The following is a 14,880-nucleotide window of genomic DNA, read 5'->3' as shown; positions in this document are numbered from 1 at the left end:
CAGCCGCCCGGCAGGTACTGTGCGTTAGCCCTCGGCTGGCTGAGGAGAAGTCTCTCAGGAGGGAACGGCTGCAGTCGCGCTAAGCCCTGCGAGGTAGTGCCGCAGAAATGGACTGGGTGTTTTGTTTCAGGCCGTTCTTCATCACTGCTTCGCCAGCAGCGTGATGCGTGTGCGCATTTTCACGTTTATGGAATCGTAGAATGGTTTGGGTAGGAGGGCCCCTTAAAGGCCTGCAGTGAGCAGGGACACCTTCAACTCGATCAGGTTGCTCAGAGCCCCGTCCAGCCTGATGTTGAATGTTTCCAGGGATGGGACATCTCCCACCTCTCTGGGCAACCTGTTCCACTGTTTCACCACCCTCGGTGTAAATTTATCTCCAGTTAAGACTGAACTGTAAGCTGAGGCGCAGCTGGAATGCAGTGGAGACTCTGGAGGCAGGAGAAAAGGGGGGTAATTTACTGCCTGCTTTGCAGTTGGTGGTGGGGTGACATACGGGGGTAGCAATAACGTTTTGGCAACATACAATGATTCTTAATGAGCCTTAATTTCAGTGGGCACTGAAATGTTTAGTGAGGGAAGTACGTGAAGGCAAAGGAAGCAGGTGATGCTAGGAAAAATCCCAGGGGTGATGGGAAAAATAACCGAGTGATGCATCGTCAGTTTGGGTGGTTTGGTTTAAGGTGTTTTGTTTCAGGCTGTTTTTCATCACTGTTTTGCCGGCAGTGGTGAATGTGCACACTTTTGCATTTACATTGGGCAAAAATGGCTGAGTCTGTTTGAACTGTTTGAATAAATGATTTGTAATAATATAGGTGAGGTAGCTTAAAACTTTACTAAATGGCTGCCTCAGGTCTAGTCAATACTTTTGAGCCTTGCTACCATAGTTGTCTTGTTTGAGAGTATAATTTTTTTTCCTGTTAAACTGGTGCCAAAGCAGATACAGCTGTACTGGGAGAAGAATCCTTCTTCCAGTTCAAAGCGTGTGCACAATGAGAGGAGGGTGCCAGAATACCTGCAGAGAAGAGATCTAAGTTGCAACAGGACAGAAAGATATGTTTGAGACAAAAGAGGGCAACAATTAAAGGGAAGTTCCTTTGAATAAAGAGCCGGAGGAGCAAGGAAGTCACTTTAATGTAAGAATACTGAGGGACGATGGAGTTGGAATAATCAGGGCTGTACTGTAATTGGTAATCTACGTGAGTGTATAGTCAACATCTGGCTTTTGCAGAATACTGTTAGAGAAGAAAAATTACTTGAAAACCACTCTTTTTCTAGTCTTGCAACACTTATATACTTGCATGGTAAAACGCCAAGATACAGCACCCTGCTGCGGGCTTGCTATCCTGCTGTCTGTTTGCATCCCCTCTGCCAGTCAGTAGCTTGGCTGAACAGAGTGGAAAAACGCCTCGTAAGAACTTTTTTGTTACACAGAACAGACATACAGAAATAGATCAGATGGGGGAGCTGTAGTATTCAGGTTTTTTTCAACATCCTCAACTCCTTAGTTTGAGTAAAAAGCCTGTATCCACATGCATACCAGAAAGAAGGGATGGGAAGGGATACAAATCAGAATTAAATGTGATGAACTTAAAGAAATAATGATATAAAGCAGTGATATAATACTGATGGGGGATGCTGTAATCAATTTTGTGTTGCTTTAGCTTTTATGGGTTAATGGTGTTAAAAATACGGTTTGGTTTTTTTTCCTGCTTGTAAGGGGTAAGTTATCCATGATACTTTGAGCAAACAAGTACAATTTTTTTTCTTATGCTTCTTAGCAAAATTGCCTGAAATGTTCAGACTTGCAGAGCTTCTCTTAAGACTGTATGTTTAACTTTTTTTGTCAGTTGTTAAGGAACTGCAGTATAACATGGTGTTATTCTTGCATTTGTAGTGGCAATTGTTTTACTGAATGTGTTAAAGTGATTACCAAACATTGCATCCTTCTCTGCGCCTAAACTGCACTTTAGTTATCTTTGTGAAGGATTTTCATTGAATTTTAGTTTCTAGAAAGCAGCCTAGTCTGGAAAGGGTCTGGTCTTTAGGTACCCTTGTGAGAAAAGAAAATTTGAAAGCATGAAAGTCCAGGTAAAGATGTAGTGTTCAACAGTAAGGAAATCATTAACAGTTCCTCTCTGTGTGTAGTGAGGGCATGACAGTTAGCTTCGTTTTGTTTTGAAAAGGTCTGTGACTTTCCAAATTTCGGAAATTTCATTATTTTTTTTCCCCATGTAACTTAAATTACTATAGGACTTTTATTTGGGAGATTCTGAAATAATTCACAGATATATTGGCTTAGGTACTACTCCCCTTTCAGCATCATAGGGAGGGTGTATCTTGACCAACTGTTGGGCAAGTTCCTTTTCCTACAAGTGGCCTTAAAAATTTTACTGTGCAGTCAAACCAGGGAAGACCATCGCTGCATACTACTATGTACTGCTTTCTTCATCCGTGGAAGGACAGAGGTCCACGCTGACTGCTTGGTGATTTGAGCCTGTGCATCCCAGGGAGTAAAATCTGACAATGTGGATATAACTATTGTTTCCTCTAACACTGTTTGGAAACCAAGTTTAGAGGTAGCTTTGTGTGTGCGGTTTTATAATGAACCCATATCTAAAATCTCTGTAACTTGTCACAAATTTAGGTTTGGTTCTAACCAGTAGGAAAAAAAAAAAGCATATATGGCATAAAAGAAAAAGTGTATGTTGGTTTTTTTTTTGTGGTGAGTAACAGATCTGAAAGCATACCGGACTTTTGTTGGTAATTAAAGCTGTAGGAAGAGTCGTGGCTCAGACCGTATACATCAAGAACAAAGGTGTATTTCCAGTGCTTTAATTAATTCCTAATGTTGACACAGTTTGACTGCAAAATAGTAGCTAGTTCTTGTATGTTGTTTTTCATCATTAGGTCTAACAACTTTTTATAACAAGATGCAATTAAGACACACAATGATGTACATCCTAATATGGATACACTTTAAATAAACATAAAATTTCTGAAAATTTCTCCAGCATTAGTAAACGTGATGCATTTTTACTGTACTGAAGTGTGTGCACAAACTGGAATGTATTGTTACAGATATTATTGCAAGTTTTATGAATTTGGAAAGTAAATGAACCAACAACGTCCTGAATATAATTAAAGATACAAAATGTACAGCCATACATAATCACAATACCCTAACACAGTGCTCAGTTATGTCAATCTCAAACCAGCATAGTGCAGTGGAGAATCAAGACCTTTGAAGAATATTCCATCAGTTTGCAAATGACTCATGTGTACTAATGGAAAAATGGGGCCTCAATACATATGATTATTTTGCTAATAATCAGAGGATTTGCTTCTGCAATTTAGAGTAGTCCATCAAGTAATACCCCATCATGTACTCTTAAAATAGTGGCATTCAACTATTAATAGTAAACAACAGTTTCTAAAAAGTAATACACTATTTTTTTTTCTTCAATGAATCAATGCTTGAGAGATGCCAGAGGCACACTAAAAATATAATCTGGTATGTAAAAAATACAGCTTTCTTGGTTAAATATTTAAAGTGGTCTAATTATCCCAAACTTAGGTTTGAATTTTAATACCCTCTTTTCTACTCATCTAGCTGCCTTTCTCAAATGTTTCCTATTAACATTCATTTATGTTCTTGTTGGCTTTTGTAGGTGGCTAAGTAAAATAATAGCAGCTTGTTATTTTGATAACTCTGATATTTTCAAGCAATTACAAATATAAAACAGGAAAATGTAAATAAGAGAAAGGGACAACCTGTATAGTAGAAACATATGTTTTTTGCAATTACTGACACAAAATATAGTCTTCCAAGCTACTACTAAACACTTATACATTCTCTGTATGAGAAAATGTGATGTTACATGGTGTTTGAAATAGGACCTTTCCTATATTAACATATAAAAATATACTTTGTTAAAAGTTAACAAAAATAACTTAAATGTTTGAGAAGCAAGACAAGTCCTTCTTGGGACGGAAACTCCACTTGCTTATGTTTTGCATAAAGTAAGCCTCCTAGCCTAAACTGGTGGCTTTCCAACCCTCTTTGCTTGGATGTCCATACAACACGTGTAAGGTTACTGAAAAGAGGGTTCCTTCATGAATTACCTTTCATCCATGAATCCCTGAAACAGTGGTTGAAAATTACTGGCTTAAAATCTATCCTCAGAGACTGGTGAATTTTTTAAGAGATTGGGATACAACGGCATCTAAAAGCAAATAACAAAGATGAAAGTTACTGAACATTCTTGCTGCATTGTGATATGAAGTCATATTCTTAGGTAATTTTAACATTCCAGCTTTATTCTTTATATTAATCTTAAAAAATAAAATGAGGCACTGATACGTTATGGCTTGTTTGTGTCAAAGTACCCTGTGCTTTGGTTTTCAGGGGCTTGACATAATGAGCCAAGGGAAATAATTATTTCCTTGACAATGAAACATTTTATCCTCTGTTGTTTAAAGACAAACTAATACAGAAAGGGTAAGATGACTAATTCAGTGGAATAATTTAATTTCAGTGAAGGTGAACACTGATGATATAAATGTTCTACTGTGCATTTACTATGCAATTTATAACAACTACTTAACATTTATCTCTTTAGCTGCACTGAGCTTTACACCTGTGGTCTTGAATCAGAAAGTACCACTTAAATCAGTGTAACTTGTACCTGAATGCAGATTTTGATCTTAAACATATTCTGAAGATTTATTTTAAACCTTAAAGTGATTAAAAAAAATGAATCTTGAAACAAAGAGAAGCTTAAGTGGTTCTCTTGAGATTTTTCATAAAGATGTAGTCTTTGGATAAAAACCCAATACACCAAATTCAAACCTAAAACACTTCCCTTGCTCCCCTTTCTATAGACTCCTGAAAGAATGATTTTTATAACAGTATGTTTTAATGACTAACTACTATTTTGAATGCGATATTAAAATAAATAAGGTAGCATAGTACAGAGAAACATGCCTCCAAGTCATATACCCATTGTGTAACGAAACCATTCCTCTGAAGATGAAGCAAGACCATTGAAAGTAAGAAGTTATTTTATAGACAATTTAGGTTTTGATGCTTTTCTAAGAGTTCCTTTACTAGTTTCTCTAAGGAGAAGAGATGCTCATCTGCATCCTCTGGTACAAGATTTCTGATAGAATTAGCAAGTTCGAACAGGTATTCTGTGTTTCTTCCACTAGGACCAACTGCATTAAAAATCTGTTCAGCAATTTCTTCTAGAGGTGCTGGACCAAGGTAGTTAGGGTTGTCACAAGTTCCAATGTATAACAATACATCAAACGGTTTTACTGACAAGTCTTTTGGATAGAAAATGACAGTTGTAGTCCTGTAGCCTCCTTTCTCTCTGAAGTCCAGGTATGCCTTTACTTCACATTCTTGTCCAGCTGGCAATCTGTAAGCAACACCCCATACACACCCCTGTTGAAGGACATAAGAAAAAAAAATCCAAGCACTGTTCATAAAGATACTCACGAATTAATGTATTTCCATTGTATTTTGGCAAAACTGTCTTAAAAAAATGTTCTTATTTTCAGTCTTTTTACAGCTATTTCTTCCACTGTTTTAGGAGGAGTCCCAAATTAACAAAAAGGGCTGTTTTATTTAGGAAATCTTCAGTCAAAATGGTAATTATGCAGATGATCATCCACTTTTTTGTTAATGCTGAGGTCTTTCTTGCCTTTCTTAGAGAAAAAATTATCATTACAATTAAATTTGAAATAGTAAATAACCTTGGCGTGGGCTACTAAGGAGCTGGCAAAAAGGATACAAACCTCACAAAATTTGGATGTGAAAATCAAAATTTTAAATAGTGCCAAATTAAAAGTAATTTTGATCAGGTCCTTTCTCTGTTTAGTTGCAGTTTCATTTCTGAGGACCCAAGTGTCACCTACATCTGTTACATGTACTTACTTGGAGGGATGAGTGTCGTAACGTTACTGCACTGAAACTGAATCAGAAAAGAAAAAGCTAAGCAATGAACCTTCATGTTGCACAAATAAACGTGGCATATCTTACACTTCAGCAAACACTGTTAGGATAAATTTCCTTACCCTCTTAGAGAACCCGAGTATTTCTTCATCCACTTCACAGGTAACATCTTTGAAAAAAATATTTAACTGTGGTGTGAAGTACTTATACTCTCTTACCAAATTTTATATAAACAAATCGGCGAGATCTGTGTTGGGACTGATATGCATGGGGTTTTGTTTTGAAGTAGCATAGAAAAATGATGATGGTCTGTTATCCACTAAGGGCTACATATTGTTTCTTATGAGTGCTGTTTTAAAATAAATGGTAGTTTGTTTTGTCTGCTAGCAGCATCAAATGTACATTTTTCCTGCAGCTAAGTAGGTATACATATCAGTGCTACAGTAATGATGACAAAGCCATTAACATTTTGGTTTTCCCCCTAAATCTGGATCAAAGCATTTAGTCATGATACCAGATGATGCTGGGGTGGTGGTGTTAATTCATGAGCGGTGAGTTTTGCAGTCAGACTATATGCTGGCCAAAGGCATTTTATTAAAAAAAATGAGGAGTCATTTTTTTTTATTGCATCCTTTGTAGATGGTTACAGCATTTGATGTGCTGTGGCCAGGAACAGCACTAGCAAGTACAAAAATGGGTTCCTTGCTTTCCCTCAGCCATCTGGGATGCGGGTTTATTCCAGCTGTCTGCAGGAAACGTGTTAGTTTTAAAAACAGCCTCTTCTGCGCTTCTTACTCTCGTGAGTTAAATCTGCCATTCAGACCTACTTTGGTGCTGATAGGAAAATATACCTGGGTGTGGTAGAGGTAGGGATTTAAACCAGAAAGTGTTGCTAGTTAATTCATTTAGTTTTCAGTATAGGGAATTTCTATTTCAGATGATGGAAAACTATAATCCAGAAATCTGACATGGAGTATGGTGTTCTCTTTCTGTGCACTTTCCTCTTAACTGGCAAAGAAACTCAGATTGAGCAAGTTAAAATAACTCTAAATTAGATGTTTCCAAGCTGCGCTATTGTTTATCTCTAGTGAAAAAGGACAGGCTAGCACAGAGCTGAGAGCTGGCATTGCCAGTAGAAGTACCACTGCTCTTGTCACCACAGTATTTGATGTCTACATGCAGGGGAATAATTGCTGTAGTCTGCTAAGATACCTTCCAAATTACCTTTTTAAACTGCAGAATGAATAACTGGAATGAAAGCAAATTACTTGTCCTGTCATTTGATGTTTATGTGTAAAGTGTGATTATCTGGCCACACCAGATTCTGGACAAAAAGGAAAAAAACCCAACCAGACAAAACTGGTTTGCTATGGTGTGTGTGGGTGTAACGTTTCTATGGTAACCAGTAAGTTTGCTTAACAATAGACTGAGTGACAATAAACATAAGCATTCTTTGTCTATATAGGCATCTGTGTAATATAATAGCACCCAGCAGTACAGTAAAGTGAAAAGGAACCTTACTAGAAAGGTACAGAAAATCACAATGAGAGACAGTGCATTGCATTTTGCTGGTTTTGCTAACTGCAAAAAACAGTATAAGTTTTTGATTACCGCAAAACTCGCCTCTCTTTTGGCTGCTATTTCAGGGGAATAGATCGGTCTAGATAAGCAACTGTAAATAAAAACTAACTACTACCAAAATGCCCATCCTCCTTGTCTTACGGCCTGGTGTCATGTGGCCTCTGCTTCCATGCCACCCTGCCTTCCCTCCCGCCTCAGGAGGCACTAGTACCTGCAGGGATTCCCTCTCCTGGAGCGGTGTGAAGCTGGATGGACATGACCATCGAAGCTGTCCCCAGCAAGGTGCCAGAATAGAGCAGCAGTGCTGGATGTGGGGGGCCTGGAGGATCAGCGGGGAGTGGGAAAGTGATCACATCCAAGGTGTACCCTGCAATAGCCTCCGCTGGGCTTCCCCAGCGTAACTCAACGCTTTTGTCCTAGGCTGGTGAGCAGTCCAACCGAGGGCTCCCTGGTGAGTAAAGAGCCCTAAAAAATTGCAGGTCATTGTAAAGATAGCCTCTTTACTATTGATCAGAATTAGATATGGGCAAAATGTAAGTCTAAGTACTTTTCTCAGCAGAAAAATCTTGATTTTCCTGTAGCTCACGTGACTGTAAGCCTAGGGCTTGTTTCATCTCCCCTCCCTTCCCAGCCCAGGCACTCCCCTTGCAAACGCTTCCCTTGCCCTGTCACAGTGAGACCTAGGGAAAAGGTGGACAAGAATGGTAGCCTCCGGCCATTGACCGTTTTTGCTAAACAGGAGCTCATTTCACAATATTATATAGAAACCAAAAGCACAGTTGTGGCACTTAATTCCTTAAGCATTTTATCTGTGTAGAAAAAACTAAAGCAAGAGTATCTCCTTTTTTATCACTGCAATGTAATTTTGATTTGTTTCAGTTTTTGTTTTGGGAGGGCAACATTACAGTTCCGACACAACATCTGGGGTCTACTCCTGGTGTATCGTCAGCACTACGTGTATGCTGAAAGTAAAATTCTGCATCTCCTAACAGGATAGTTGGAGCGCCTATTCCAGAAAATACTTTAAAATATACCTTTGGTAATAAGAGACCCAAGCTACTTCCAGTTTCTTAGTTTAGATTGATTGATTTATTTGAAATAATCAGTGTCATTGGTGTAACTCCAAGAAATTTTGAGAGAACTTTTCATAGCACTAAAGATAACTCAATTATTTGCTTGTAGAGAAGCAAAAATTAATACAGACTTACTACACAGGCTGGGAATGCAACAGGACATTCTGTAGACTACAGAGATAGAACAGGAGTACTATACCTCAGGATCTTCAACCAGAGTCACAACTCTTCCAGGCTAAAATTTAAAAAAAAAAAATCATAGTTCAGTTAGAGGCCTTTACCCTAAATTATGAGCAAAACCAAAACAAAATAAGAAAAAAACAATTAAAATAAATGAAAGGGTCAGAGAATTAATCCAGGACCATGTCAGTAAGGTCTATTTCTTTGAGATCCAGTATAAATATTTCTTGAGAATAGCTTTTGATCTGTATTAGATAAACTGTGATAAACAAAATTTTAAATTTTGAGTGAAAAGTGTCTGTAACATAGGAGATAGATTAAAGGCAGTCATAAATGGGGAGGTTTTGAATGCTTTGATTTCTGTGTGCTGTCCAGACTCAATTAATTTAAAATGGTGATAATAATTCATTAATGTAAAACTGTTCTCAGTGACCTTCCTTGGTCGTGTTACTTCTCCACAGTACTATGCATATTTTTTAATCTCTGAAGTGACAATAAGGTGAACCTTCTCACTTGTATTCAAAAAGTTTATGTGCAGGCACAGAAAAATAATGTAACACAAAAATCTAGCTTGTGTAGAACTAGGCAAGATATTACCACTTTTGGCTTGGTTTGCACAACTGGATTTTAGAAAATGTTAATTACACACTATGAGACATGGCAACTCCTAGGTTTAAAAGCTCCCGGCTAATTAGATGTTTTTGAAAACATACAGCAAAGAAATCTAGTAAGCACCACGTTATTAAAAGTTGGAAAAAAAAGAAATTTATTGTTCAGAAGACTATTTTCCCCTTCTTTTCCCCCTCCCAGCTCATTCTTCCGTAGTGGGCTGAGTGAGGATACCGTGGTAATGGCTTGTTTTTCCACTAAATTACTTCTTGCAGGAAGAGTAAGAAGCCAGTTTGTAATACTGAAAATAAAATCGTTAAAATTTGTTTTATAACCCGGAGGATAAAATTTTAAAACAAAACTCTATGGAGAACTACATCTGTAGTTTAAAATTGCTAATTTTGGCATTAAATTAGCCTTCAAGTGTCTTTGATTAAAGGGAAGGGAAAGCAGACGTACTAGCATTCATTCAATTCTAGTGTAGGATAGAAATTCATTCTCGCAGGAGTTGCAAGGATAATCTGAACTTGATATACTTGGATGCATGCCTTTGATTTAGTCTTAGCTAACTTTCAGTCTTGGGCTACTACATGTCAGTCTGTTTATGACTCATCACTAACAGCTTCATTGACATATCTGTGCTTTTCTGTTTGTAAGTCTGTACTTGTACGTGTGTGTCTCACACAGAAATGGTGTAGGGTTTTCTCCTACGCCAAGTCGTTGGTAAGCCGCACGTTCTTTGGTAACAAGCCAAGTACAAGGTCTAGTTTTTGCAGAGCATTTCATAGATACCATCAAACGTAGATACTATTTAGTATCAGATCCTTTATAATCTTAAAGGCTATTTATAAGCTCTGAGATGCTGCGTTTTTTCATTTTTATGCCAGTTCTCTCCCAGCATCAGCCATCTATTCCTGATCTGATTGATACAATAAGGCAACAAAGCTAAACGAATAATAAATGATTATTATTTGAGTACTTAGAGGAAACAGGTCTGTTGCCGTGATTAATTACGATAACTTAGGTGTTCCTTTTGGGGGAGTTTTCTCCATAACTGTTAATACTTCCCTGACTTGTGTGTGTACTCAGTACTGGTCACTAAGATTTTGTAAATTATAGGTTAAAGAGACATTCTGTGGTGGGAAACAACCTTCTCTTTATACCAGAAATGTCTGTATCTGAAGCCTAAATATTAAATGAAAGTAAAGTCCTGAAGAGTACCTAATCTTCAGAGTGGTTGTGTGATGAAAGAACAATCTGTTTGTCTAGGGAAGGACAGGGTATTCATTGTATTGGTTTGCAGAGTCCTTGTCTTGCATGGAACTACCTAAAGCAAACACCGCTAAGGAACTATGGGTATTACCTCTGCTAGCTAAGTAAAGAAAATACGACATCTACAAATGACCAGCTAAATCTATCATATAAACCAAAACCATTTTTGTGCCCAGGGAGTACTGGCAAGGGCAAACCCGAATGATCTCCTAAATCAGATGTCTTTGAGGGATCTGTGTCAGTTCTGTGCAGTGCACTGCTGGGAAGGTTGGCAAAGGCAACTTCGCATCGGACCACGCTGGAGCAGCAGTGTGGTCTGCGGCTGTGTGGGAATTTTCTAAGGCATCTGCAGCGCTAAGGGCCATCACCCCTCTGAATCAGAAGGGAAGCCACTGTGGAAAATTAAATACACCTTGTTTTAGCTCTTAGCGTTGTATTTCACTTCAGGCCCTCGATTGTACTGTACACTAGAGCTCCCAAATGTACTCCTGTCTTAGAGTGCATGTGACAGGAGATTCTTACAGGCTTTAACAACCTGGGTTCAGTAGAAAGAGGAAAATAGCATTAGCATGGCACAGAGCCTGTGCTGGAGTCTATGACCATTCTTCTGGCATAGGGGCTTTGTCCATCTGCGTGGAGATAAAGCTCCTCAGGACAGTCCTGAGGTCTAGCTGACATGTACTACGAAATAGTGGAGTAAAGTGAAATAAGATCTTCCACTGTTAGATTGTTTTCAGTGGTCTTCAGCCACAAACTGCTGAGCTACTAAAATTACTAAATATTTACTGATAGAGGAATCAATAAATTTTTGCATCTGGAGATAAAAGTAAATGGAATAAAAGGAAATATGATCTTAGAAATAATTTTAGCTTGATTACCTCTTAATTTTTTTCAGAAAGGGAGGTGTAAGTTTGCTAATAATAGGAATGTAATAATTTTAAATGGTTTCCTTAAAAGCACAAGTTTATTTAAACAGAGCATAGCCTTTTCTACTTCCCTTTGCTGTGGCTTGTTATGGTGTAACAGGACCCTATCCATCTGTCCTTTCCCCTGTACCCCCTTGCTGCGAGCCATCCAACGGGAAGAAACTGCCAGGGTAAATCAGGGAATCGCAGAGGAGGGAAGGCACTTCTGGAGATCCTCTAGTCTAACCTCCTTTTTTCTCCATTTCACCTTTAACAAACTAAAAGCCCTTCATTATCCTAAAACGATTCAACCTTAAGCTGATCCAGTAATTCTGTGCATGCAGAAACTCAGTTTTCTGTTTGGACGCAGTTTGGACAGTGGCAGCAGACAGCTGGAGCTAGATTAACCCTGTTGTCAAGTTTCCCCAGCTAAAGCAAGCGGTCCGAAGCTGGGAGGGAGGGGGTTGTAAGGAGAGGAAGCCAGACTTCGCTGGTTTGGCAGCACCAAGATATTAGTTTGGTTTTAACTATCTTGTGATATTAATGGCTTCAGCCCTTGAATGCATTTACAATTCTTGCTGTTCCATGCAAAACCAAACCCCCAGACTTTAATGTTTGAGAAGGTTTATGTGAATCATGCAGGTTTGCATTTCTGATGCCATTTTTTCTGAAGTTTGCACTAAGAAATCTGAATTTGTCATTTATGAACACATTTTTGTTACTTATTCAGGTCTTTCTAAGCCAATAGCACTTTTTTTCAGGGAATGCTGTTACTGCCTGGTAAAATTCAAGCTGCTTTAATGCACTATTTGGAATAATCCTCTGAAAATCTTATTTTTAAATACAGCTAATATATAAGTTGCTGTGTACTTGTCAAGAAAGTGCATTTTGCATTCTTAATCTAACAAAACTTCTTCCAATTTAACATCCTGTAAACTCTAAACTATGGCCCCATGATTAAATATAACTTTGTACCTAGTTAGCCGTCTTACTACAGTAGGAGTTGAGCAGTTCAAAGTACAATTACAAGATCAACCGAGTTTTGTACTAACAGCTTGCAGCCACTGTACTTAAAAGTGCTCTGTATGGTTTTGTTGCGCTGACCGTGGAATGTTGGAGCAAAGAGTGTTTTCAGGAGAGGTTTTTTTAACTTGTTGGCTACTATTTTATTGCTGCTCTTTAAAATGTGTGAGTACTGAAGGACCAGTTTCACTTGTAGCTTGTCCACAAGAAATGTTATTCATCTCTAATGTCAAAGATTGTAAAGATTTTATAGCAGAGAGCGTTTGGCCTGGTGCAATGGGAGGTCCCAACTGTGTGTTTTCTCAGTGTATGCCTGCAGGAACACAAAAAGGCATTAACTTGTTGATGCTGAGAGAAGGTGTATTTTGTTAATGCTAAGTGTTTTATATAAAACAGAAAACAAAATGCATTAACCAGTTTATGTAAATAATGACCTCTGTCCTCAGTCAGAAGCAGAACAAAGCACGGGCTAGTGTGTGGGGGGAGTGGTGGTGGTTGTTTCAAGGTGCTGTATGCCTGCAGATGATGGTTCTGGGTATGGTCTTGACTGGGGCAGAAATACAAACGTCTAAGCTTCTTGGAACCAAGTATATGCTAGTAAGCAGTAACATGGCGTGGCCATTTTGCAGTATTTCCAATATCTGCACGACGACAGTCACTCTGAGTATTCCCCCGAACTTCAGCTTGCCCAGCAGAACATAATGAAATGAGGTCACCCAGGACACTTGCAAAAAGGAAGAAAAACTGACTGGTGTGGGTTTTATTCCTTTCTGAAGCACCAAGAGTAAGACTTTGTCTGTTGACTGATGAGGGAGTTTTAATTATTTTTCTTTTTAAAGCCTGGTTTCCAAAGTAGGGGAGGCTGATGGGATCACGCTCTTTCATGCCCCATCCTAACGACTTTTGCACGTGCTTTTCAATTCATCCAAATTCAAGAGAAGATTAGTAATTTTCCCAGTGCTCACACAAACGTAATCTTAGAAAAAGGACGACTGGTAGATGAGAAACTGGCATTCCCACTGCGAAAGTGAACGAGAGCTGTCCAGTCTGCAGACCTACCCCAGCCAGCCAGGTGAGGCGGCGGCTGAGAGCGGGGCAGGTTTGGAGACAGGAATTGTGGCAGCATGTAACGAGTGACTCCATCTTCAAAGTAATGTAGCAAAGGGTTTTGGGGCTCAGGACCGGGACAGCTGCATTTGCACAGCACTGCTCCAACCTGAAAAACAGCCTGAAGACTCGAGTCTGAGTCCACTTGCACATAATTTGGGGTTTTTTGCAGTAAAACTTTTTTTTTTTCTTAAATACTAAATGCCCAACTCATGCTAGTGTCTGAAGCACGGTGATTTGCCTTGCAGAAAAGTAAAAGCAAAGGGGGGTGTTGTATTATCTTACGAGTATTGTGCAAGTTATTTTATGGTGTTTGAGGTTCTAACCAGTGCTACTTAGAACTCAATGAAAATGTCTTCCATGCTACGTGTAGCATGCCGTGTTTTATTTTTAAAAAGAATCCTTATGCTTTTTCTGGAGGAGCTCTTATAAAGCCACATTCCAGTTTGAGTGGAGTTACCAGGGTGCAGGTTAGATGAAAATCACGCAAACATACTTTCATGATACAAAACCAGCATCCAAAGTAGGTAAATTGTTAGAGCGCTGTATGCAAGTATCGGTTTCTATACATTTATGATCAGTTTGCGTTTCTGATAGTGACTAAATTGTGAGCGGCATCTGTAGCCGTAAATAACAGTCCTGCCACATCAAAGTCATTCTTCTAACGCGCTGGGTGCTTCTGTAACCTATTGTTCCTTTAACATTTGTTGAGCTATTTAGAATGGTATATGGTTATATTCTTGTATAAGGGTGATAGCCCTTCTGCAGGGAGCATGGTACCGGCTTTCAAAGCAGAGTGAGACCATTAAATATTTTCCCTCCTGTGGTTTAAAAATAGATATGCTGGCATGAAATTGAAAATGCTCGCTTTCGGAATTTTAGTTTCTTTTTCTTTTTTTTTTTTTTTTGGGGGGGGGGGGGTTGCTTGTTTTTTAAAACAGTGAATATTTCCTCCTTCACGAGTTTTCCTTTGAAAGTAAAAAAAAAAACAACCAACCAACCAAAAAAAAAAAACACCAAAAAAAACCCAAACCCGCTGAAAACCAGCGAGGCAGTTACTCAGCTCAACGCTTCTGGCCTTTGCTTGCTAACCCCCCTTTCCCTTCAAAGCCTGACACCCACACTGAGGTATTTCCCCGTCGTTGCTGTAACAGCGGGGCCGGAGCCCGAGCCC

The 14,880-nt window shown here is 38.8% G+C and overlaps 1 protein-coding gene across 1 annotated transcript; it reads right to left on the bottom strand.

Annotated features, from left to right (window-relative positions):
* Nucleotides 1-5,062: 5,062 nt before the first annotated feature.
* Nucleotides 5,063-11,745, bottom strand: CHAC2 (ChaC, cation transport regulator homolog 2 (E. coli)). Its single transcript, XM_009886063.1, has 3 exons — nt 11,728-11,745; nt 8,810-8,845; nt 5,063-5,446 (listed from the first exon to the last, which is right to left on the bottom strand). Exons 1-3 carry the CDS (start codon nt 11,743-11,745, stop codon nt 5,063-5,065), a joined length of 438 nt encoding a protein of 145 aa, XP_009884365.1.
* Between the last annotated feature and the right edge of the window lie 3,135 nt (nt 11,746-14,880).

This window comes from Charadrius vociferus, unplaced genomic scaffold (genome assembly GCF_000708025.1).
Source record: "Charadrius vociferus isolate BGI_N301 unplaced genomic scaffold, ASM70802v2 scaffold455, whole genome shotgun sequence".
NCBI lineage: Eukaryota > Metazoa > Chordata > Aves > Charadriiformes > Charadriidae > Charadrius > Charadrius vociferus.
Note: the sequence above shows the minus strand (reverse complement) of the source record. Positions and strands in the feature narration are given on the sequence as shown.

Bases quoted from the DNA above. Each gene is read 5' to 3' on its own strand.
- CHAC2 (XM_009886063.1), bottom strand. The intron at 5,447-8,809 runs GTATAGTACTCC...GTCCTTCAACAG, and splicing joins CTCTGGTTGAAGATCCTGAG to GGGTGTGTATGGGGTGTTGC.